Source organism: Vulpes lagopus, chromosome 11 (genome assembly GCF_018345385.1).
Source record: "Vulpes lagopus strain Blue_001 chromosome 11, ASM1834538v1, whole genome shotgun sequence".
Lineage (NCBI taxonomy): Eukaryota > Metazoa > Chordata > Mammalia > Carnivora > Canidae > Vulpes > Vulpes lagopus.
Window position 1 is genome coordinate 92122394 of NC_054834.1, and position 24575 is coordinate 92146968.

At 40.4% G+C, this 24575-nt stretch overlaps 1 protein-coding gene across 5 annotated transcripts in view; it reads left to right on the plus strand.

Annotated features, from left to right (window-relative positions):
* B3GALT1 (beta-1,3-galactosyltransferase 1) overlaps positions 1-23132 on the plus strand; it is a 513956-nt gene extending 490824 nt beyond the window's left edge. For 3 of the 5 annotated variants that reach the window (XM_041773296.1, XM_041773295.1, XM_041773297.1), the window contains one exon: positions 18213-23132. In XM_041773296.1, coding sequence (XP_041629230.1) covers positions 18442-19422 — 981 coding nt within the window. In that variant the 5' untranslated portion in view covers positions 18213-18441 and the 3' untranslated portion in view covers positions 19423-23132. Of the gene's footprint in view, positions 1-7569; positions 7605-15005; positions 15053-18212 lie in introns of those variants that run through there. The other 2 variants (XM_041773298.1, XM_041773299.1) reach the window with 2 other exon arrangements.
* Positions 23133-24575: the final 1443 nt, after the last annotated feature.

Here is a 24575-nt window from a genome sequence, read left to right on the forward strand (position 1 = left end):
TATACTATTCTCATCCCAAGAGCCAGAAGGGTTGACTTAGTACTGTTCTGTGGATTTGACCCATAAATTGCAGGTTTTGATTGCTTGTATTGTTCCTCTGAAATATTAGCAACCTGGGAATAAGTTGTAGTTGCAGATTAATGAGCCAGGTTGGGAAGTTATGTCTATCAGCAGCACTATGAGTATGGTTTCAGGGACTCCAGTCAGCAGATCATTGTTGGCGCCTCTGTTCCCTGACACCACAATTGAGACATGTGAAGTTTCTAGGACAGGGCTTATGGAACCGAGAACACTGTCATCTGTTCTAATATTCACATGCCTGGAGTCTCTGAGAATGCTCACAGAAAAAAATTGGGAAACACAGGAAATCTGTTAGACTAAAATATCTGGCAGTGGAGGGATGATTTACATAAATGAAATACAGTAGTAATTGAAAGCAAAGTGAGGATAGGTAATGGCACACAAAGCTGTTGATGATGCTAAAAAAGAAAACCCACATGAAAAGGTCATTACAACACGATTCTATATTTATAATTAAAAAATATAAGATATGAATAAAGAAAAGATCTATTTGTCAACAGTCCTTGTGTCTGCTTGATAGAATTATGGGTGGGTTTTCTTTTCTTGTTTATTTTGATCCCCTAAATTTTCTGTCTTGTGTATGTACCTTTTTTGGGGAGGGTGTTGAGTATGTATCTTTTTTGTACAAGTAAAACAAAAGCTTTCTCAAAAGCAATATGGCCTTAAAATACAGTGTTAGAAAGAGAAAAGTTAGAAAAATTAAGAGTTATAAGATACTAGGCTTACAAGAATCTTTTAAAATAGATACTCTAATAGGATTATGCTTACCCCATAAAGTAACCAAAAGTCTGTGACCAGTCTGCCTTTGTTTAGACCTCTTTTTTAAGAAACAAAAAATGCAGTAACAATAATGTGATGACAGTCATTTACAATCCCAAAAGGGAAGTCACAGAGCGTCTTAACTGTCCGATAGCACACAGCATCTTGAACTGTGCTGCTAGAAAGCATTTAGTAAAAACAAAGTTTAGTGAGCCATTTTATGTCTGTCTTGAGATTCTCAAAGGAATAGATCATATTAAAGGCTCTGAGCAGTCCTGCAGTAAATTAATGTGAAAATTTCATTTAACCCAGTGTTTCTGCCCATTAGCATCTCACAACCCAAAGCAGTAAGTATATTGGAATACAGTCTGGTGACGAGGCAGTACTTTGAAAAACCTCTTTCATACCACATGAATACATTACTCCTATTGGGCTTTTACTTGTTTGTTTAGCTTTCAGACCCAACTGGAAGATAAATAATAATCCTGATTTCTGACAATTGCTTCAAGAGCCGTGCCCTAGAGCTCCCCAGGCACCCAGAAGCATTGGCACTTCTCTAATAGTCTCCTGGGACTGACACATACCCAGGAACCAAGGAGATCATTATTACCATTGCACTTCATGCCTTGAAAATACTTTGGTTATTAGAGGTTATTCTTTGCCCCTTTCCTGTTACCCCAAAATGCATATTTGCCTATTGAATCTGGCAACATATGGCCACTGTAAAGAATCTCAAAGCATACAAAAACCAACCTAATAATAGCTCTGAAGGTAATTTCCTGGAAGGGCATTTTTAGCAGTGAAGTTATGCTGGCTCCAAACTTTTCGATGTTTAAACTCTTATCAGTAGCTTGGAAGTGACATGAGGTAAAGCATCTTGTTAGGAGATTTCATAGAAGAACACAGTACAGTAGCTATTGCAAATAATGACTGTGGCTATGGTAACCCAAGGTGAAAAGCACTATTTGCATCACTTTATCACTCCTTAGAGATCCAATTTACACATGTTACTGCTGTAACTGGACAAGATGGATGTAATCACAAATGACCCACCATAACAGCAAGCCAGATAATGTATAAAAAATTGGTTCAGAAAGACATTCAGGAAAGAGTAATTCAAGGATTTGACAGTTGACAACTTGTGGAAAATTTTTAAAAATATTCACCCCAGAAAAGTTCAGATTCTCTATTATGTTTTCTGAATTTCTCTTTTATTAATGCCAGGCTAGTTGCACGTGTGTGTTTGTGTGTGTGTGTTTATTGTCATTCACAGATATATATTTTATCCAGAAAAATCATTTTTAATCTAGAATCATTACAACAAAGTCATGAGTTCAGGAATTCAATCAGAGACAGAGGTTTGCCATGAATGGCATAGTAAAAAAAAAAAAAAAAATGGCCAGACATGAGAGAAGATTTACACTCAGACTACACAACACCTTTTGATGTATCTTTCTAGCACATCACATAAATGCTTGCTTTGGAATACAGTCCACTTATCTATGATATCTCAGCTCTCAAGAGCCCTCAACAAGTTCTCCTGTTGATGCCATCTTATTGGATGACAGATTAACTGTTGATGGCTATCTGTCCGGAAACTATTCACTCAAACAGTTATTCGTTTATCAAGTACAGTATCTCCTGCACCGTGCTATTATACTTAAACATAGTGATAAAGATAGAAATAATAATAAAAGTAGTAAAAATGGTGATAAAGTCAGGGAAAATCTTTGTCCTTATATAGGTTACAGTTTATCAAATAGACACAATGAGGAAACCAGCCTAGTGATTGAGGGGTCTTTCCATAGGACATAAACAATCAACCCAAAATGTGATCAGTGGTAAAGTTATCAAAGTATTTTGAAAGTGAAGAAATGATGAAAGTGTGGTGGAGAAAAAAAAAATGAGTTCATGAGCAATGACTACCTCTACCTACTTAATTTCAACTACATTCTATCATTAATCCAACACCGTGCCATACCAAACAGCTCCCTATTCCCCAAGTAAATCAATTTAACATCTTTGTTTCTTTGCAGATGCTTTTCTCTTACCATTGAATGTCTCTTCCCCAAAACCAATTTTTCTCCTAGTGAGATTTATCTATTCGGTTTTTAAAATTTGAGATCCAAGTCAAAATTTGTTTCTTACATGAAGGTAACCCAATCATCTACATCAAAAATGAACTATTTCAGTTATAGTACCATAACTCTATCTGTTCCTTATTTCTTTCCACATAGATTATAGTTAATATAACTTTAAGCTCCTTAGAGGTAGTGAATTTGCATTTTAGTTTGTTTATTGTAACATTTATAAATTTTAATCATGGGATTGTCAAATATGATGAATGAGTACATGCAAACAAAAGCATACTGGTTCTTCTCAGTAATCCTCCCTCCCAGGGGCTCCTGGGTGGCTCAGTCAGTTAAGCATCTGGCTCTTGGTTTTGGCTTAGCCCATGATGTTGGGATCATGAGATCAAGCCCTCTTGTGGGCTCCATGTTCTGCAGGGTTCTGCTTGAGACTCTCTCTCTCCCTCTGCTCCTCCCCATTCTGCATGTGTGCAGTCTCTCTTTCCCTCTTTCTCAAATAAATAAAGAAAATTTTAAAAAATAATAATAATCCTGCCTTCCAAAGAAAAAAAGAACAGAGAATAATGAGTTGTCAGCATGTCTTCAGACTTAGGAGTAGGCACCTGTATGATACCGAGTGTAATTATATAGGTAAAATTAACACATCACAAAAAAAGCAAATGAATTTTCAGCAGTTTTTGAGAGTGTATTTATGGTGGCCTATTTTTAAATGAAGGCTGCATGGTTTTCAGTGAATTCACCTAGAAAAAAGGTACACAAGAGTTTCCTAAAAGAGATATTCAGTTGTCATCCAGGGCATCTTGTCCTGAGCAAGATCACAACAACAGGGCCATGTGACATCCAGCCAAGAGACACATGCCATACATTTTTAGATAGCTTTAAGAGAGAAAATAGAGTTTTCAAATGTGATCCTCATTCAAAAGGCTGCTCCTTACATGGGCAATGCTATATAGCATTTTCCAAGATGAATATAGCAGGGACGCATCGTTTTATGGTGGTAGGTAGTTCACTCAAACAATGTTTAAATGTCCAGCAATTTATAATAACAAATTTGTATGCCACTTTCTATGTATCTCACAACCAACCTGAAAATTAGATTATCATCATTTCATTTTATACCTAAAGAAGTAGAGAGAATAGTATTGTTTGGGGTTTTTAATTACCAAAAACAGAAGCCATTTTACCAGGCAAAAGAGAAAGAAATTTATGGAAAGGCATTACGTAGCTCATGGAATCTCTGGGAGGCAACACCCCCATGTGGTTACTAACCAACCAGAGTAGCTTGGCCGTGAAGAGTGCAGCCCAAACAGTGCTTGACAATTCGTTGGAGCTGTCTTAGGGGGCACAGCATTGCTTCCACTGCCTCTACTCACACCTATGATGTCACATCTGGAGAATGAAAATTCTATCACAGCTGTTCGAGCAATACCAGACACCTTTGTCACTCCATGTGTTTTCCAGTCAGTCCAAATCACTGGAAAGCAGCTGCCATCTTATGTGGCTCAGTCCATCATCTGTGTCTTGCCCAGAGGCATCGGATTGGTGGAAACTAGGTCATATGCCTTTATCCAAGTTGTAAAAGGGACCTGGGAAATTCAGTTTTGGACTTGAGCTTCTTTTACAACTGGCCCTTTTCCTGGAAGAAAAGCTAAAAGGGAATTGGAATAGAAATAGATTGAAATAGCTAAACTACCAAATCTTCCCTAAATGGAGAATTATACTTGACTCCAATCACATAGCTAGTAAGTGCCAGAGCCTCAGATGCCAAGTCTTATACTCAGCCCAAGATAGAATGACTGCTTTATTATGGTAGAGATGAGTAGTTCATCTGACCTTCAAAGCTGAGTTAAAATATCCCTTAAGATCAACTGTTTCCTTTTGACCTAGAATTGTTTGAGCTTTAAGAATCATTACTGGTATGGTTTTCTAGACATCTGAATATTGTGAAGGGAGTAGCTTTATGAATGGAGTTGAATCCTTCATCCTTTCTCAAGTTCTCATTAAAAAAACAATAACTACAGGGATCCCTGGGTGGCGCAGTGGTTTGGCGCCTGCCTTTGGCCCAGGGCACGATCCTGGAGACCGGGGATCGAATCCCACATCCGGCTCCCGGTGCATGGAGCCTGCTTCTTCCTCTGCCTGTGTCTCTGCCTCTCTCTCTCTGTGACTATCATAAATAAATAAAAATAAATCTTTAAAATAAATAAATAAATAAATAAAATAAAAAACAATAACTACATATTTACATTGTGGAACTAAAGATCTCAGGGCCAGAAAGACCCTTGAGCCATGGTGAGATGCACAGCAGCTGTGAGTTCATTTTCCCTATGTTCACATTATTCCTTGGAAGTAGGAGAAAAAAAATTTTTTTAATCTGACTGATGTAAAAAGTGAAATGTATGTATGATATGGCATATAGAACCACATTACAGTTCATATCCATGTTTGGGTTTTTTTTTAAAGATTTATTTGATTTATTTGAGAGAGAGAGAGAGAGATCACATGTGGCAGCTGGGGGAAGGACAGAGGGAAAGGGAGAGAGAGAGAAGCAGACTCCCTGCTGAGCATAAGGCCTGACACAGAGCTTAGTCCTAGGACCCTGAGATCATGACCTGAGCCAAAATCAAGAGCCAGAGGCCTAACCAACTAAGCCACCTGGCATCACTGCATCCAGATTGAATCACTCGCTAGCTGTGTGACACAGGGGTAAGTTGTTTACTCTTTGGGCCTCAGTTTCCTCTTTTATAAAATGGGAACAAGGATGCCTATTTCTTATAATTGTTACTGGAGATTCTACATAAATTATAGAGAACATCCTAAGTGTGAGTAGAGGCAGAGAAGCAATGATGTGTCCTCTAAATATATAAATTACATGTACAAATAGTGATTTGTAAGGCATTTTATATAGTCCTAGCAAATAGTATTAAATAGAAACTATTGTTTAAAGCATTATTTCAAAATAAGTAATGTCATAATCTTGATTTAACAAATTTGAAAAATGAAATGCTATGCTAGTCTATCCAGTCATAAAAACGGTTGCACTTGTTTTTTTTTTAGGCAATCCAGAATATTAATTTATTTACTCTCCCCTCAGTCCCACATCCTATAGTCAATCTTTTCCCCCCAAGAACCTTCCTTTTTTTTTTTAATTTTTATTTATTTATGATAGTCACACACAGAGAGAGAGAGAGAGGCAGAGACACAGGCAGAGGGAGAAGCAGGCTCCCTGCAGGGAGCCCGACGTGGGATTCGATCCCGGATCTCCAGGATCGCGCCCTGGGCCAAAGGCAGGCTCCAAACCGCTGCGCCACCCAGGGATCCCCCCCGCAAGAACCTTCTGAAGACCCCTTTCATGTCCTTGTCCATAGGCTGTAGACGTGGGGGTTCATCATGGGAGTAGCTACACTCTTGACTGTAGAGGTATAATAGAGAATAATGACAAGATTTTCTTCCTCTAATTTCTGATGGTTTTACATTTTTATGGCTTTTGTGTTTGAAAAAAAAAGTATATTTCCTTCCACAACTGACCTGTTTCCATTTATACTTACAGACCTTTCCTAAATTCTACTTTTATAGAACTCAAACTGTCTGATGGTTTTCAAATAATATAATTGGGAAAGGGAAAGCAAATAGCTTGATATCTCTTTAAAAAGTCACCTGTACCATGTGTCTAGGAGTTACTGGAAAAAAATGACTATTAAAATGCAGTCTTAAAAGTTAAAAGTAGCCTCAGAATTTCACGGAAACTCATCTCTAATGGGCCAAGTAAAAATATGCTTTGAATGGGACTTTACAACATTTTAACAGTTTCAGAAACAGCCTAACATCTCCAACATAAAGAAGAGTGGAACTTTCGTATGTGTAGGTGAACAAAAGCACAAAATCATTTTTTACCTTGTGCTGTCATTAGCAAACCTGTCCTCTACACCTGTTAGGGTTTGCCTCTGATACAAACTTTCCAGCTTAAGAACTTGGATTTAAACATGTGTTCTGACGTCTGTTTTCTACAGGGAAAAGAAAAAGCAAATATCCTTCTGCTTTGGTATAAACTTACATTTTTACCCTGAGAGAGAACTGTGCTGAAAATGGGAAAGGATGGCAAGTTCATGGGTCCCTGACCCACCTTTCCAGTGAACGCTGCTAGAAAGCTGACAGCAGAAGCCTTTTTCAAGAGAGCTAGTTCTCCATGCTAATGAGACTGGAGGGAGGGCTGAGTCCCAGTGTGGAAAATGAGAAGAGCAGGAAGAGGAGGGGTGACGAGAAGAAACCTCAAAGACCACCAGAAATGTGAGCAGAGAAACGTGAGGATGCAGTAAGGAGGAACCCTGGGCAAGAGTTGGAAGAAGAGGGTGCCTAAGTGTGTCAGGGCAGGTCTCACAGCTTTACTCAGAATGGTGTCATGTTCCATGTGGATAGATGGCGAGAGTTACTAGGTGGGGAAATAGAGAAAAGCATGAGAGAGCCCTTCTTTAGGGGCTCGGGATATGAAATGAAAGAGAAAAATATGACAATAATTGAAAACGATGCCAGCGTGAAGAGGTTTTGTTACTGTTATTCCCATCATTTTTCAAAGCCCTTCCAGAGACAAGAGAGCCAATGGGAATGGAAAGACTGGAAATGCCAGATACTGCAGAGAAGAGCCGTCCGTCACGTGGGTTGAGGAATCACGGAGGGGTGAGGAATTTCTGGTCAGTGAAAGTTAATGCAATTGTGAAACTAAGAAATTTTTGAGGAGGAAAATGTCTCCAAAGAGCCTTCATGGCAGCACTACCACTTGCATCTTTTTCTGTTGACAGTCAATCCTGTGCTTTGTCCAGGAGACCAAGTTGTCTCGGTCTCTTTGACAATGAGACCTTACCCCACAAAATGTAAAGACTCAGGAGTAAGAATAAAGATGGCAGGTGATTGCGGAGAGCTGATGCGGTGGAGAAGGGGGAATGGTGCAGTGACACGGGAACGAGAATGGAGTCTCAGAGGCGTTCAGCCCTGCCCGTGGAATCCAAGTTAGAGGAGTCCAGTGTAGCCTCAAACAGATTCAAGAGCTATGTAAGGTGGATTGTGGTGAAGAGTTCAAGGCTCCAGGAGAATGAACACTGGCAGCCTGGGCCTCTAACCATTGGAGAAATAAGAATCTTAAACAAAAAGGAAGTTGTGAAAAAAAAGGGGGGGTGATGTATAAGAGGGTAAATCTCTAGCCCCAAATAGTATCTGATGAGGTGAAACTGAGCAAGTGTTTGGTAAATAGCCTGTGGGGAGTGATGCTGGGGATTGAATGAGGTAAGGACTGTGAAGAGCCAACATGGGTGACCGAGGATGGGAATGGCAACCAAGGGCAGTATTTTTCACCTGACCAGCCAGTAGGTACTAATTTGAGAAAATTATATGCAAGATCACAGATTTCAGAAACAAAAGGGTGTGGTTATAAAGCTACTCTGCCAAACAAAACTCCTTGTCACCCAGGCTTTCATTTGGGTACATTTCTAGAGCAATTCACAACGCTGATACTAGTGTGGAAATTGAGAAGTCTCTTGGCTAAGTGATGAGATGACCATATGCCGTGTAATATTATATTCCGGATAGGTTCTATTACAACCTAGACCAGTCTATGAAGGAAAATGATAAATCTTGACTTGGCTTTGTCTTAAATATCTCAAAAATAATCATGGGATAGCCGTTTCAGACTTAGTATGTACACAGAATGTTAATGATGAGGGACGCCTGGATGGCTCAGTGGTTGAGCGTCTGCCTTTGGCTCAGGTCATGGTCCCAGGGTCCTAGGGTCGAGTCTTACATCAGCCTGCTTCTCCCTTTGCCTATGTCTCTGCCTCTCTATGTCTCTCATGAATAAATTTAAAAAGTCTTAAAAAAAAAAAAACATTAATGATGACTATGTAGTGCTGTTCAGAGGGACATCTAAATCTGGTAGATTTTTTTATATTCTAAAGTTATATTAGAAAAAAATCGGGATCCCTGGGTGGCGCAGCGGTTTGGCGCCTGCCTTTGGCCCAGGGCGCGATCCTGGAGACCCGGGATCGAATCCCACGTCGGGCTCCCGGTGCATGGAGCCTGCTTCTCCCTCTGCCTGTGTCTCTGCCTCTCTCTCTCTCTCTGTATGACTATCATAAATAAATAATAAAAAAAAAAAGAAAAAAATCTAGTTCTTCATCATATCAGTGTTGATAATAATCATAATATTTCCTCTAGTTTGTGTACCCCTTTCTCACAGAAGTGCAAAACCTCTTAATATACACATTATAAAATGAAATTGAATCTTCTTATGAAAACAGTCAACTGCCAAGTTTTTTGTTTTTTGTTTTTTTCCTTTTGAGTATCAGCCAAGTAAGAAATCTGCTTTAGTACCAGTCAGTCAAGATGTATTGACTGGTGGGGCAGCCCAAGTGGCTCAGTGGTTTAGCGCAGCCTTCAGCCCAGGGCATGATCCTGGAGCCCCGGGATCAAGTCCCACGTCGGGCTCCCTGCATGGAGCCTGCTTCTCCCTCTGCCTGTGTCTCTGCCTCCCTCTCTCTCTGTATCTCATAAATAAATAAAATTTTTTAAAAAAAGATGTATTGACTGGTGCTTGTGAAACATTTTAAAGGTGATCCTCTCTAGATTTGTCTTTTATTTATCATGTTTATATTAATAACGATAATACTCTTCATTCATGTAGCGGTATATAACCTACAAGGTATTTTCAAACACGGTATCTTGGCTGATCCATACAGTGACCCTGCAAAGTATGTCCAGATGCTATCATTCTCATTTTATAGATGGAGAAACAAAGGTAGAGGGATGCACAGAGTCCAGAGCAGATGACTAAACAGCTGAAAGTTTTATCCAGCTCTTCCAGTGCCGTTAAGATTGCCTATGAGATAATTACCATCGACAGCAGCTACACAAAATTATTTCTATTATGTATTGATAAATTGATATGGTATAAAGGGGGATTGACATTAGAAAAGGAAACGAAAGGAAAAATAAAAATTGCAAGTTCTTTTCCATATGATGTCATCAGTTCCCTCATGGTACTAATATCATTCTTTGAAATATGACCTAAAATAGCACCTCTCTGTGATGGGCTAAGAAATATCTCCTTAGATGCTGTAAATTTTAGATGGCAACCCACCAACATCTTCCTGATTTCTAATAAGATCCGTTTATATCGGCTTCCCCTCCCCAAAATAATGGGCCAAATGAATACTCTTTTTTGGTATCGCATAGCTCATCATTTTTAAGTTCTCCCAGCTGCTGTTTCTATGAGTAGGATGTCTTTCCTCTCATCCTCTTCCACATCTGTAATAAAACATCCTGGCGTTTCTTTCCCAGCAGAGAAGCCCTACCCACGGCCCGACTACACCACCAGGCTCCCAGGCTCCCATGATTAAATAAGTGATAGCTCTGCCCATCTTTAAAAATGTGTCTCATATATGGCCGTCAAGGCACCATATCCATCACTGCAAAGGAAGCCAAGCATTTATTTAAAATAATGAGACATCCTCATTTTCATTTTTCCCTGAGAGGATTGTAGCGATGTTTAAAAATTCTCTGAATTCTAGAACTAGGGCAACACATTGATTTGAAGAAAGCTATAATCTTCTCCGCTAATTTGAAGTGCACTTTTTCTGCAATGAAATAGAGTGTGGCTTTCAGAATAGCAAGAGCCCTAAGCCCACACAAAGACATCCTCATCCTGCCCACTCCTCTTTCAAGTTGGCCCCATTCTTCTGAGTGCAGGAATTTATAAAGACCTTTTCAATAGATTTCAAGGTGTATTGAACTAAAAGGAGAAAGGTTCAAATCATCTCTTCCAGATTTGGGAGGGAAATGATTTCAACTGCCCAATCATGATGAATATTCCCCTTTTGCTTTCCGCCACTTCTGTGTTGCAAATGATCTGTTGGGTGAGTTCAATTACGGGGTCTCTGAAAGGATTCATAATTAAATTTTTTAAAGGCTCAAATTAGCTCTTTGTCTTTTGGAGGCAGCGGAGTCAGAACGCTTACTCCTATGAGCATTCAGGGATTTCAGCTTCTGGGGGCACAGTGCCTTCCACAGCCAAGGCAGCTCACTTCAAAGAAAGGCCAGGAGAGAAAGCCAGCCCTCTGTGATTTGGAGAGATAATAAGTTAGCAAGCTGTATAACATAATGGTTTATGAAATTCTTCCTTCAAGGACCATTATCTAGTGTTAATAGTGCTTTATTTCTTCCTCTCCTGTGCTTATTTAGAGCATAATTACAAGAGCGAGAGGAAACGGGGGGTTGGGCATCAGGATAACCATTCGCCAAATTAATGCAGCCGAGAAGAATCTCTGGCCTTTGGGGCTCGTTTATCAATTAGTTCTGTTGCGGTCTGAGTTCTTGTATTTCCCCACAGAATGAAGATTCTTTGATTTCACTCATACACCAGCTCTGAGGAAAGTCATTTGAGATCAAAACATTTTTCAGACAGGATCTCTCTTCCCCTCCCCAAGATCATGATGAGCTGTACAGTGAGCTTCTCATCCATTACAAGAGCTTTTCATAAACATGAGTGGTTAGCCTTTCTCTCCCTGCCTTCTCTTTTCTTTATTTTATTTTTCTGAATTTCTGTCTTCCTTTTTTTCCTCTCTCAACTGGTTAAGATTGGGTTACTTTTTTTTCAACTGGTTTGTCGTTTGTACCACGTTTTAAAGTCACTACATGGATTTTAATGTTCACACCACTTTTGTAGTGCCATATGGTCTCTGAATATTCAGAATTGTTTCTGGATAATAGGAATGCTGGTAGTTTTGAGGTGACACTGGAGAATCGTCCTTATTCTCAAACCAAGTCAGTGTCTCGCGAATTGTTGACCCCAATCTTTGGGAAAATTGCCACCCTCCTACCTCAACTTTCCCAAATAGTGAAGGGCCGATTTTGTGTGGGTGGAGAGAGATATCTCAAAGGAAAGAGAAAGTGGCAGAGGCATAGGACTGTTTAAACCTATGCCACGCCTGATGTCTGGGTGGTTCAGTGGTTGAGCATCTTGCCTTTGGCCAAGATCATGATCCCCAGGTCCTGGGATCGAGTCTCAAATCAGGCTTCCCAGGGGGTCCTTGCTTCTCCCTCTTCCTACATCTTTGCCTCTCTCTGTGTGTGTTTCTCATGAATAAATAAATAAAATCTTTAAAAAATAAAACTATGCCATGTTATGTTCTTCATGTGGTCTTACAAAAAAAAAAATGAACTAGTTTTTTTTCAACCTAAAAATAAGCCATACTTTGTGTCCCTGTACACATTCATGTTTCATTCTTCTTTGAATGCTAATTACAAATTTTTCATCCTTTAAAACTTGGTTTCCCCAAATCTAAGACTTAACCTGCTCAAATCAAGAAAATAAAATGTGAAGAAATGAAGTATTGGGGAGCCAAGTATTTCATTTTGTTGCTATCCAGGAAAGTAGATGTTACGGATGAAATTGTATCCTCCTCCCACAAAAGACATGTTCATGTCCTAACCCCCAATCCGTCACAATGGGACCTTCTTTGGAAATAGGATCTTTACAGAAGTAATCAAATTGCAATGAAGTCATTAGGGTAGGCCCATATCTAATCTGACTCTGTCCTTATAAAAAGGGAAAATTGGATACACAGATACCCACAGGGAAGGGAAAATGCTGTCTAAACATGAATCCAGAGATCTAATTGATGCATCTATAATCCAGGAGTGCCAGAGATTGCCAGCAAATCACCAGAAGTTAGGAGAAAAGTAGAAAAATAGGGAATAGATTCTCATGCACAGCTCTTAGAAGGAACCACCCTGCCAACATCTTCTCAGACTTCCAGACTTCAGATTTGTGAAACAATACAAGGAACAACAGACGTTGATGAGAATGTGGAGGAAGGGGAACCCTCTTGCATGGTTGTTGGGAATGCCAACCAGTGCAGCCGCTCTGGAGAACAGTATGGCGGTTCTTTAAAAAGTTAAAAATAGGGTTACCCTATGATTCAGTAATTATACCAGTAGGTATTTACCCAAAGACAAGACAGAAGCAGAGATCAAAAACCAAAAGATGCTCCTGATGAAGCTTTAATCCCAAGGAGGCAAGCAAAGAACCAAAACATTAGTAAAAGATGCAATGACTAGACTGGAGATCACAGGGCTTAAGTGTCACCCCTTCAGAGAATGACCAATCCATCTACAGTTGCTCCCTTCCCGCCTCGACTCAGCCTCTATCCCATTGCCCAACTTGCATACATCACTTATCGCTACCTGAAATTATTTTTGTATTCATTTATTGTACGTTTATCTTCCCCCTACAGTTCCTAGAAAGTAAGCCCCCATCTGTCTTACCAGAGTGTAGAGCAGTGCCTGGTATCTCTCACAGGCGTTCAGGGCATCTCTGATGGACAAATGAAGTAGATTTGAAAATCCAAGAGCAATCAGAACTTGGAGGTACTATATTTCTTGTGACACCAGGGAGCAGAGGGGGCCTGTGCAGCCTTGGCCATGGGTGAGGAAAGCTGGTATGACTGCCAGGCCAACCCAGTGGCAACTGGGGCGTAGGAAGCCAGTACTGACTTGTACTTGCCTGAACCATGATGGAGAAGGACATGAGCTTGACACCCAAACTATACACGGTTCTACCCACTTGCTGCTGGATTTACTTTGAGACGTATGAGAAAAGAATTTGGGCAAATGTAGGGGCCTTTTAAAAAATAAATGACTCAAAATACCAGATTGTGCGATGTGATTTCTGGGAGAAACCTGCGCTCCTTAAATTGAAAATTTTGCCCCATTAACTTGCTGAAAGGTGAAGGTGGATAGCTAGCTACTGAAGGGTTCTGTGAACAAGGTAATCTGCAATCCAGGACGGCCCCTGGGGAGGAAATCTTTCAAGTGGAGGAGAGGAATATTTCTATTGGGAGGGATTTGTATTTAATGGATGACAAGTGAATGTGTCATCGGAGGCGTCTGTGGTTGTAGTCGGGCCACTAAAAGGAATGACAAATGCTCTGTGAGCAACTTTGTATTTTAGTACATTAACGAGTCTGTTAAATGGGACTCTTTTAAATTTCATGAAACGGAAAGAACCCTCCAGAGGATTTTGCTTTGTGACATTCAGCTCCCTCCCTAGAACTTTTCAGCTGACATTTTCTTTGCTCTTTAGTGGACCTTTGCCTTTGTGTTTTCCAGAAAGAGAACAGAACTCTCTGGCAGGAAATCTGTAGTGTATTCCCTACACCAAAAAACTGACCACAATCCTATTTAGAAGAATCGATCGACCTATGTGCCCTGGACCCCCAAATCAAGAACTGATAAACTGACAGAAACCCCTCATCCCCATTAGAACCTGTTCTTTACATCATACTATCTGCCTGTACAGCAGCATTTCCCCCAGAAACCCAGAGGGCTGGTGATGATCACTAATACCTATAATGTCGCCAGAGATAATAGAGATGTTATTTTTCCCCTTATTTCATCCTTAAGGCTACCGAGGCACAGAAAGCCACACAGCAAGTTAGAATTACTCAAGGAATATAGCATGGATGTCTGGCCCATCACTGACTACTGCAAGCAGCATACGTAAATCACGCTTTCGAGTGACAAGCAGCATCCACTGTTCTCTCTCATCTTTGCTCACATTGCTCTTTGTGTTCCAGAGGCAACTTTTTGTGTTTGGCCACCTGAGAAACCTGTGTTGTTGTACACGCAAAGGCTGTTTTTTGGTGCCCCTCGCCATTGCTACACATTATCCTTGGCCTTGCTTCAGATTCTAGGCTGGTTCTTTTTCCCATTTCAAATCCTGTTTTTATTGGTGATAACTTGCATTTACTGGTGACCGAGATGTAATAGTACCGTGCTTACTTTTGTCCTCGTGTCTGGGAAAAAAAAAAAAAAGTCAGTAGAAGGAGTGATTGTTTGTGTGTGAGTGTGAGTGCATGTGCGTGTTTCAGGATTTCAGAGGAAGGGAACTGCAAAGTGTCCCTGAACCTCCTCAACTGCTGCAGCTCTCCTCCGCCCCCAGCTTGAATCTGCTCTTTGCAAGTCATCATTTTCTGACGATCAGGGAGCCCCACAGAACTGGTGTCTTGCGGTGTGTAACCAACCAGAATGGACCAGGCAAAAATTCCAGCAATGGACACACACCTAAGACAACAAAGGTACAGCTCGCGGGGAGTGTAGCAGCATGTGTTCCTCTGCCACCCTGGGCCTGCCCGTGCGGTCCTCACAGGCCTTGGGAAGCTCCAGATGATGGCTCGCTTAGTCACTCACTCCCTAGCTGTGTGATCCTGAGCATGCTACTTAATATCTCTTGATTTTCCATCTTCTCAACTGTAAAATGGAGACAATACCCTCCTGTAGCACCGTAAGGGGTGAAGCTCTCTAAAATGCAGGCCCTGGAGCGCACAGTGCATGGACCAGCGCCTGGCATACTACACACGTTTTGAAGTGAGACCTGTAATAACAACGGAAGGAGTGTCGGGTTTGTTAGCTGTCCACGAGAGAATGCTCATTCTTCTATGAAAAGTGTTTCTGAATACATAAACTTACGTGCTCACCTATTTCTCTTATATTTCTCCCTCGTTTAGCTCTTTCTAAATCCCCCAATACCTGTTCGCTATGGAGTCCTTTCCCCCAGAAAACCACACAGAAAGGTATCAGAGAAAACAATTTTTCACTTATTCCCCTGGGACATAGAACTATGGGAGAAAGAAATCCTGAATATGGAAAAAGAAATTGCCACCAAAATCAGTGGACAGGATTTGGTGAAGGTGAAATCCTCCCTTAACACCCTTTGGATTGCAAAGATGGGTGCCAAGCTATTCAGCTCAGAACACTTTCTGAGCACCACTCACCCTGGCTTATCTCGAGAGCCGGAAACTGCACCATCACCACCCTCCTCCCCAGCACCCCGTCCTCTTCCCTTCCTCCACTGTTGGTAGTCCTGGCACACACGTGCTTCTCATTTCCTGTCTTCGCATATGCTGATCCCTCTGCCTCAAATGTCTGGCTCTCATCCAGATCATTCTTACTTGCCCTTGAAGGTTCAGCTTAGAAAACTTTTGCATGGCACCTTCCCCAAGGCAGCCTCATTGTTTCACTCCGGGTGGGATGGGGGAGTACAATTCGCACCACAGTCTATGGGAATGGGCACTCCAGGGCACCTGGGTGGCTCAGCAGTTGAACGTCTGCCTTTGGCCCAGGGCGTGATCCTGGGGTCTCAGGACCGAGTCCCACACTGGGCTCCCTGCATGGAATCTGCTTCTCCCTCTGCCTGTGTCTCTGCTTCTCTCTGTGTGAATAAATAAATAAAATCTTAAAAAAAAAAAAAAAAAAGGAATGGCACCCTGTGGAGTTGCACTGTGTAGCCCACACGACCTGCTTCGCCCATGCCCTGTCCACCAGCTCGCATCTTTTGTGTACTCCAGTGGCCTCGTGATGAAATTTTTCATCTCTCTGTTTTGTTTCCATGAAGTCTCCTCCTAGACGAGGAGGAGTACGGGCTCTACTTCCATTTTTCCAATACTTCACATGCACCCATGTGAGTAAGGTCTCGAGAAGAGAACCTGAGAGGTGCCTCTTCCAGTCACCACTTTCGGTACACCAGCTTAGTAACAAGATGACTTTCCTAATTTAGCAGGAAAGTATGAAAAGTGACAAAGGCTCTGTGATGGTTAACGATAGGCTTATAAGCATCTGGAACAATGACAGAGAAAATGTGGTTTCTAGTACCATCTTGAGACTCACTCACATCCCTTTGGCATTCAAATGGAGCCACTGTCTGTATATCCCAAGTTGAGAAGCCCTTTTCTGAACTCTATGGCTGGCTTCTCACTTCATTTCGCTTGCTATTTAAAGTTTCAAAGCTTGTTGCACATCACGTCCCTTTTATCAGCCATGCTGCACCTTAGAGCGGACATTTCCTTCAGGGGCCAAGGATACTGGAGCTTATTACCGAGAGTACTTATTATGGATTGGATGAAGGCCTGGCTATGCCTAGAGTCATGCTGCTTGAAGCCATTCTAATATTCATTTAGTTAGGACCGTAACCACACTGAGTTATTGCTGGTCTCATATGGATCATATATTCACAGTCAGCTCTTGGCTTTGACAAGAGGATGTGTATTATCTCTGCTATTGCCCATCGTGTCTCTTCATTTCATTATGAATATCGGGTTGGAAGCCTGATATTCAATCTATAATTCCAGTTAAGTTTTTTCAACACAGTCTCTCTCTGTTCAAGCCCGTAGTTTTCTTTAAAGCAGACTTTGTTGAAGTTGCTACCCATTATCTACTATCTCTGGCTTCCAGGGCTACCACATTTTGCTCTAACTGGGAAGGAAGAGACAAATTTTAACATGAATGGACGTCGTATCCTGGCATAAATTTTTTTACTGGCATGAGAGCAGCTCAAGTCCTAGAAAGGATTAGAGTTCTGGAGAACGGCTTTTTAATTTGAACACCAGTTAAAGGGTTCTGTCCATCTTCATTGGATCTGTGGCCCCAAGCTCAATTGTGTCTCTTACTATATTCCTGCTGTTTACTTTAAAAGAATTGAAAGGGGCGAGCTTAATTTCATCAAAGGAACATCAGGATGAATTGTTGGAAACCACAAAAAGCGATGCCATTTAGATGGCCTCCAAAATGAATGCTGCCAGCTGTCTGAAAAGACACTTGGGTGCTGGTGTCCATGCCCGAGGGTAAGGCTCTTCTTCATCTGAGGCCTCCTAGGAAACTAAGAATTAGGGACTAACATGTGTGAGAGCCAAAATTAAGAAAAAGTGAGAAAAAGTAAGGAATTACTTGTAAGGCAGAGCCCAGAGAGACCATTTGAGCAGAGATTTTTCTAGCGCGCATGCCCACGTTTTCAAATTCAGGGCTAGAGAAAGCAGAGGGATGTTGAGAACCGACTTCATCAGAATCGAGCGAACAAACGCTCAGACTTAGAAGCGTGGAGAAGAGCTAGGAGGCCCTGTGCTTGAAAGAAGCCTGTGGTGTCAGAAGGTATTTTACAGCAAAGAGGCCCTTTTGTGAAGAGGGGAAACTCTTTTTTAATTACCAATGTTCAGTTTACTCCATGTTCTTCTAGAGTTTATAATCTAAGACTTGTTAATTTGGCACAAATATACATAAATCACTTCTGTCCAGGGGAGGAAAGGGAGGATGGCGGTGTCAGCAAGTTTTCAGTAGTGGTGGAAATGAATGAATACATTTATGATTTTAGTCATCGCGGGTAATTCTAACACCCTTATTGTTTATTTGAGGATGTAAGGTGACTAAATAAATCTGAATTACAACTGTACTTTATTGATTTTGCAGAGTTTAGAGGAAGATTTATGAGACATGGAACCTTCCATCGGGTTTGGAAGAAAGTAGAGGGAATGCGGAGATGCCAGACCGCCACTAAGACCCATGGACAATCCCGTACTCACGCTTCTTTATCGAACTTTAAGATTTATCAGTAATATGCTGCCTTTGCAAGATGAAAACAAACTAATGCCAAGAAGGCATATTCTTCGGTGTTTGGAATAGACGTGCTCTCAAGACAATGGCTTCAAAGGTCTCCTGTCTATATGTTTTGACAGTTGTGTGCTGGGCCAGCGCCCTCTGGTATCTGAGTATAACTCGTCCCACTTCCTCCTACACTGGCTCCAAGCCATTCAGCCACCTAACAGTTGCCAGGAAAAACTTCACCTTTGGCAACATAAGAACTCGACCTATAAACCCACATTCTTTTGAATTCCTCATAAATGAGCCCAACAAATGTGAGAAAAGCATTCCTTTCCTGGTTATCCTCATCAGCACCACCCACAAAGAATTCGATGCCCGCCAGGCAATCCGAGAGACGTGGGGGGACGAGAACAACTTCAAAGGTATCAAGATAGCCACTCTCTTCCTCCTGGGCAAGAACGCCGATCCCGTTCTGAATCAGATGGTGGAGCAGGAGAGCCAGATCTTCCACGACATTATCGTGGAGGACTTCATCGACTCCTACCATAACCTTACCCTCAAAACATTAATGGGAATGAGATGGGTGGCCACTTTTTGTTCAAAAGCCAAGTATGTCATGAAAACCGACAGTGACATCTTTGTCAACATGGACAACCTGATTTATAAGCTACTGAAACCCTCCACCAAGCCAAGAAGAAGGTATTTTACTGGCTATGTCATCAACGGAGGGCCGATCCGGGACGTCCGCAGTAAGTGGTACATGCCCAGGGATTTGTACCCTGACAGTAACTACCCACCGTTCTGTTCGGGGACTGGCTATATCTTTTCAGCTGATGTAGCCGAGCTCATCTATAAGACCTCACTCCATACAAGGCTGCTTCACCTTGAAGATGTATACGTGGGACTCTGTCTTCGAAAACTGGGCATACATCCTTTCCAGAACAGTGGCTTCAATCACTGGAAAATGGCCTACAGTTTGTGTAGGTATCGCCGAGTTATCACCGTGCATCAGATCTCTCCAGAAGAAATGCACAGAATCTGGAATGACATGTCAAGCAAGAAACATCTCAGATGTTAGGATTTTTACCGATGTAAATACACTTCTTTTCTTTTTTAAGAAATGGGGCCTAGTGTGTTGGTATTTTACTGGTGTCACCAGGGGAAATGAACTGGCGTAGGGGTTTTATAAAGGTTTTTCTTCCCTCTCCTAGTTTCTTTCTTGGATTACCAATTTCTAAGTGTTAGGCTCTGGTCATAGAAACAATACATGAGTTAGAAGGGCCAGATTTCATGCTCAGGTCCTGAGGCACTGCATTTATCTCAAAAAGCAACATCCTAACAACTGCTAGGATTTACATACTGTGCATCTGAGATAAAAATCTGGTTCTGGGAAACCGAGACTCGCGGTAATGTCTTCATATCATCTCTGCAAAAATAAAAGTAAATAACTCTTTTTCAGAAATAATGCACAGTCAGGAAGACACACTCAATGTGATTATTAATATTGTGTGTGCTGTTACATTGAATTTTTACATCTATTGCCATGTAATGTGTACAGTATTTGCGGTTCCACCAAGAAATGAACTTAGGCCTGGCAGGGAGGCTACAGCTAAATAAATCGAAATTTAAACTTGAAAATCAAATATTCTGTATGTTTGGAAGACAACTCTGCTTGCTCATCCAAGGATTAAAACTGGTCATCCGGTGGAATGTATATAAAATGCTACATAACAAAATAAACAAGAGGGGTTTTTTGGGGCTTTTTTGTTGTTGTTGTTGTTCTTTCAGAACAAACATTACCTGGTGCCTCCAAGGAGATTTTGCCAAATGTAATCTCACCTGCTTCCCTCCATAGGGTGTTGCTAAGTGCATTTTACAGTTTCTGGCTCAGGAAGGCACATGTGTAGAAAAAAAGTCAGGAGGGTAGAAAAACAATAAATTACACGGAGAAGATGCAAATTTACATATACATTATAATTAACATAAACAAGCTTAGCAGTCATATCAGATGCCCCTCCCACATATTTGCAAAGCATGTGAGATCATCTTTCAGTGGGTACCAATGTCATTGAGTGCTTTAGCCCTACAATAATATTCTAACGTCTGAAACATCCAAGTACCTCCAGCAGCAATGCTATTAGGAGGTGTTCTGGAAGCTCTGTGACTAAGGTCCACAGGAAGGAAGAGTAGAGAAGTTTGGGATCAGTTTCTCTTGATACCATCACACTTGTTGGGTCATGTGGGCATGCATCTTAACCTTGCTATGCTTCAGTATTCTCATTTATAAAATAGATGGAAAAAACACCTACCTCACAGGTGCTGTGAGAGCAAATTGCATTTGCTAAGTATTTTGAGATCCTTAGTTTAAAAGGTGCTAATGCAATATGTCATGCGTTATGCCAAATGCTAAAATAATTAATTACAATCACGATCATCAGTAGTAGTAACATCCACCTTAAATATAATTTATGCCAAAATAAAGATCGAATACAAACTATTCGTGCATCCGATTCTCCTAAGACTTTGACTTTTTCTCTGGATATCTTAGGTGTTTGGAGAAGCTTCAATTTCTCTATCATTTCTTCTGGTTTCAATGAATCAGTTTTTACTTCGGTGCATTGCCTTGATTTCCCAGGGTGCTGAGAGTGAAGGCAGCTGCCTTTCCTCGGGGAGGAGCCTCTGGTTGGAAGTAAATTACAATAATTGAATCACATGCTTTGCAAAATGTGTAATATCCCATCAACTTAGATCTCAGGAAACATTGATCTGAATTCTCAATAAGAACTTTGAGGCCCGGTAGTCCCCCTCTATCAGAAGGATAGGCATTCAGCAAACCCACACACTGCACAGCTTCTGCTCATTAAAAAACTTGTTTGTTTTCATTCAAAGACAGCCCTGCAACTGAAAGAATATAACTTTTAATCTCTTTCAATCTAACTTTTAGAAGCTCCCCCTAGAAGTTGATAGCAAACAAGTAAACAAAATGAACAAATGAAGTCACGGCCTATTTCTTGACGACACTGGGTCTCTTATCCCCAGTCCAAAAGAATGCAATATGAGACAGGCCTTCCTGTCCTCCAATACATCTTCATCAAACAGTCAGCTGGACTGCCGAGTTTGATTGGAAAACAGCATTAGGTAGCTTGGGGAGAGATGGATCAACACAAGGTGAGCCCCTCTCTCACCCCCCAACCCTCAACTGCTGTGAGTTCCAGTCATTGGAAAAGTCTCACGACTCTGTACTTGGTTCGCGATTCCACCACGTAGCTGAATCAAGCCTCTGTCTTATACTAACTACCATCTTGCATTTACCTGATGCTCAGTCAAGCCACCTTCGTGTCAAGGGATTGCACATTATAAACATCACATATGTACATCTATGAATTGTTTTGTGTGTGTGTATGTGTGTACATTATAAATAGAGCCCTAATCTTTAAAAGGAGCAAAAATTGGAGAATCATATGTCTTAAAGAACTATTTCCTAACTTTTTTATGCTAGGTAGTGCCCATGTGACAAACATGTAAATATTCATCGAAGACCATATGTATATATTTTAAAGGCATTTTTTTCCTTCTCCCCTGTACATATAGTTAGAATCTGCTTGTTATGTACATTTTCTTCTGCATGGAGCTTGGTGAGGCAAAGCCATTTGTCCAGTGTTTCAATAGCCAAAAGCATGTTTGCCCTTCATTTTTTGAATGTTCAAAAAAAAAAAAGTTTAAGTCACGTGATCAGGAAAAAAGCTCTAATTTTCTACTTTTCTTAATTTTATGACACTGGCCAAACTATGGTTTCAATTATTTAAGCCATTTTTAAATGTATTTTCATTTCTCTTATATAAAATAATGTTTCAGACAGTATTGTACCAGGAGTCGTTCAGATAATTTTTATAAAAACCTTCTGATTGTCCCCCGACCTGTTTTGTTCATTATGCATTGGATAACAAAATGTATCAATAATTAGCGTCTGTATTCTTAGAATTTCTTTTTAAAATTTATTTTTGGAAAAAAGTTTGATCTTTGCTGGCTAGTTTGCAAGGCTTTGGGTCTTCTTATATCGGACCAAATGCCAGTTTCAATACATAATATCATATTTTTAAATAACCAGAATCAAAAAATGAAGATCATTTTCGATTTGGATCAAATTCTAGAACCAAACCCCTTTGTGTGATGATACAGGGGAAACAAACTCCTGACAGAGAAGCTAAGAAAGAAGTTTTTCAATCAAAAATCTCTTCTATCAAAAGACAATGGAACATTTACATAAAGCTTCTGGGATTCCTTTTCTACCTTTCCTAATATGTGGGTTTAGTGGGGGGGAATTGATTATGTCATTTCTTCTGTAAAGGTGAGGATAGTTTTTATAAGCAACAAAGTAACTTGTGAATGAAAGAAGTAATTTACTAGAAACGCTTGTTGATGATAATTGACATTTAGGTATATCGTTATATATGAATGATTGTTTATTTATGTATTTATTTGTCAGAATTGTACATACTATTTCGCCAAACGTAATTGTCTGTAAAAGTGCACTCTCCAGGTTTGTAGTACTATTTAGGGTTACATGGGTTGCCAATCAAGCTGCTAATCAGAATACTATTTTTTGTATCAATGTTATAAAACTGAAAAATGACAAATAGATGCTGAAGATGTCTTTACATTCAGTTTCTTCACCTTCCTCTTGAATTGTAAACTGTCGATTGAAAGCACGATGCCAATGTATAAGCCCATCTGTCACAAGGAAGATTATGGTTCCATAAAGCTGATTTTTTTAAACCATTGGGACAAATAAACAGAAGGAGAAGATATTTTCCAGTTTGCTTCTTTTATGAAAAAAAAAAATCTCTTTGGTGAAATGTGATCATTAAAATTAGCCAATGCCCTGTTATCATTAACCTTCTCCACAACCTCAACATTGATTAGAGCTCACGTCGTTCAGAGCTCATCCCGAGAGCCCCACTGCAGCTTAACAGTCAACTTAGGGATGGTTTGGTCCAGTAGATCATGGGCTGCTCCAAGATTTAGGAAACGGATATCTCCCTTGCCCCTTGGCAGCCTCAGGAAAGCCTCTGTTTTATATCCTATGGGTTGAACATGGCAACTTCTTCCAATTCAGAGAGCATTATATTGATAATGCGGTTGGTGAATTAGGACATATTAAGGTCAAAGCAAAACTGCCATTCTTATGAGTCCTCCACATATATCCTTTAGAATGTTGGCATACTATTTTAAAAGTTTGCTCAGACTGGAAAAATGCTATTCAGGCATTCTTTACGGCAAATAGATGCTGATTGCTGATGCCTGACTTTGTAAGCAAGAGACTAATAGCTATTTAAGAGACAAAAGTTCCTGTTATCAACCCTGTATTAGCTTAAATAGGTCTTCGCTTTTTAATGGAAATTTAACCAGATTTACTACTGCTGTACCTCAGAGTTCAAAAAGTTAAGTCCAATAGGTGAGCTCAAATACATGAGTTAACAATGAAAACATAAAACCTATAGATTTATATTCAGAGTGACTCTTTTGAAGGACCAACATCACGAGCAATGTTGTAAAAGCACAGTCTTAGACCAGAAGCATCAGCACTGAGTCGGAATTGGTTAGAAATGCAAATTCTTGGAACCTACCAGAAACTTGAGGATGTGGCTTCCCAATATATTTTAACAAGCCCAGGCTAAGGGTGGTTTCAGGGTGAATATTTGCGAAGATTCCATGAGGGGAGACACTAACATTGAAGCCCAACTAAGCAACATGTTTTCCCCACGGTAAGAATTCTACTCTTCTCAGTGGATGTGTATTGCATATATATATATATACTTATTATTTTATCATATTTTAATTTCATTAATACAGAAACTATGGAAATCTGTTTCTTGTTATTTCAGTACATTTCTATATCTTCAATTTTCCCTGTTAGTCCACAAGCTTGGAGTATTTATCATTTGGTCCTTAACAGGAAAAATTTGCCAATCTTTGACTTAGAGAAACAGAGAGACATCTGACAAAGGTGTTACATACAAATTTCCTCCAATTGTAAGTGAGAAGTCACATCAATAAAGCGTACTGGAATTGTTTCCATGCAGCCAGGAGAATGACAATGTAGTCATGATGATGAATTGTGTCAAAAACCAACAGCTGCATATATTTTTAAATATTTCCTTTTTCTCTCTGGGTGATTTTAAAAAACTATAAAAACTTGATTCTAATTGTAACAATTATCCAAAGCTTAAT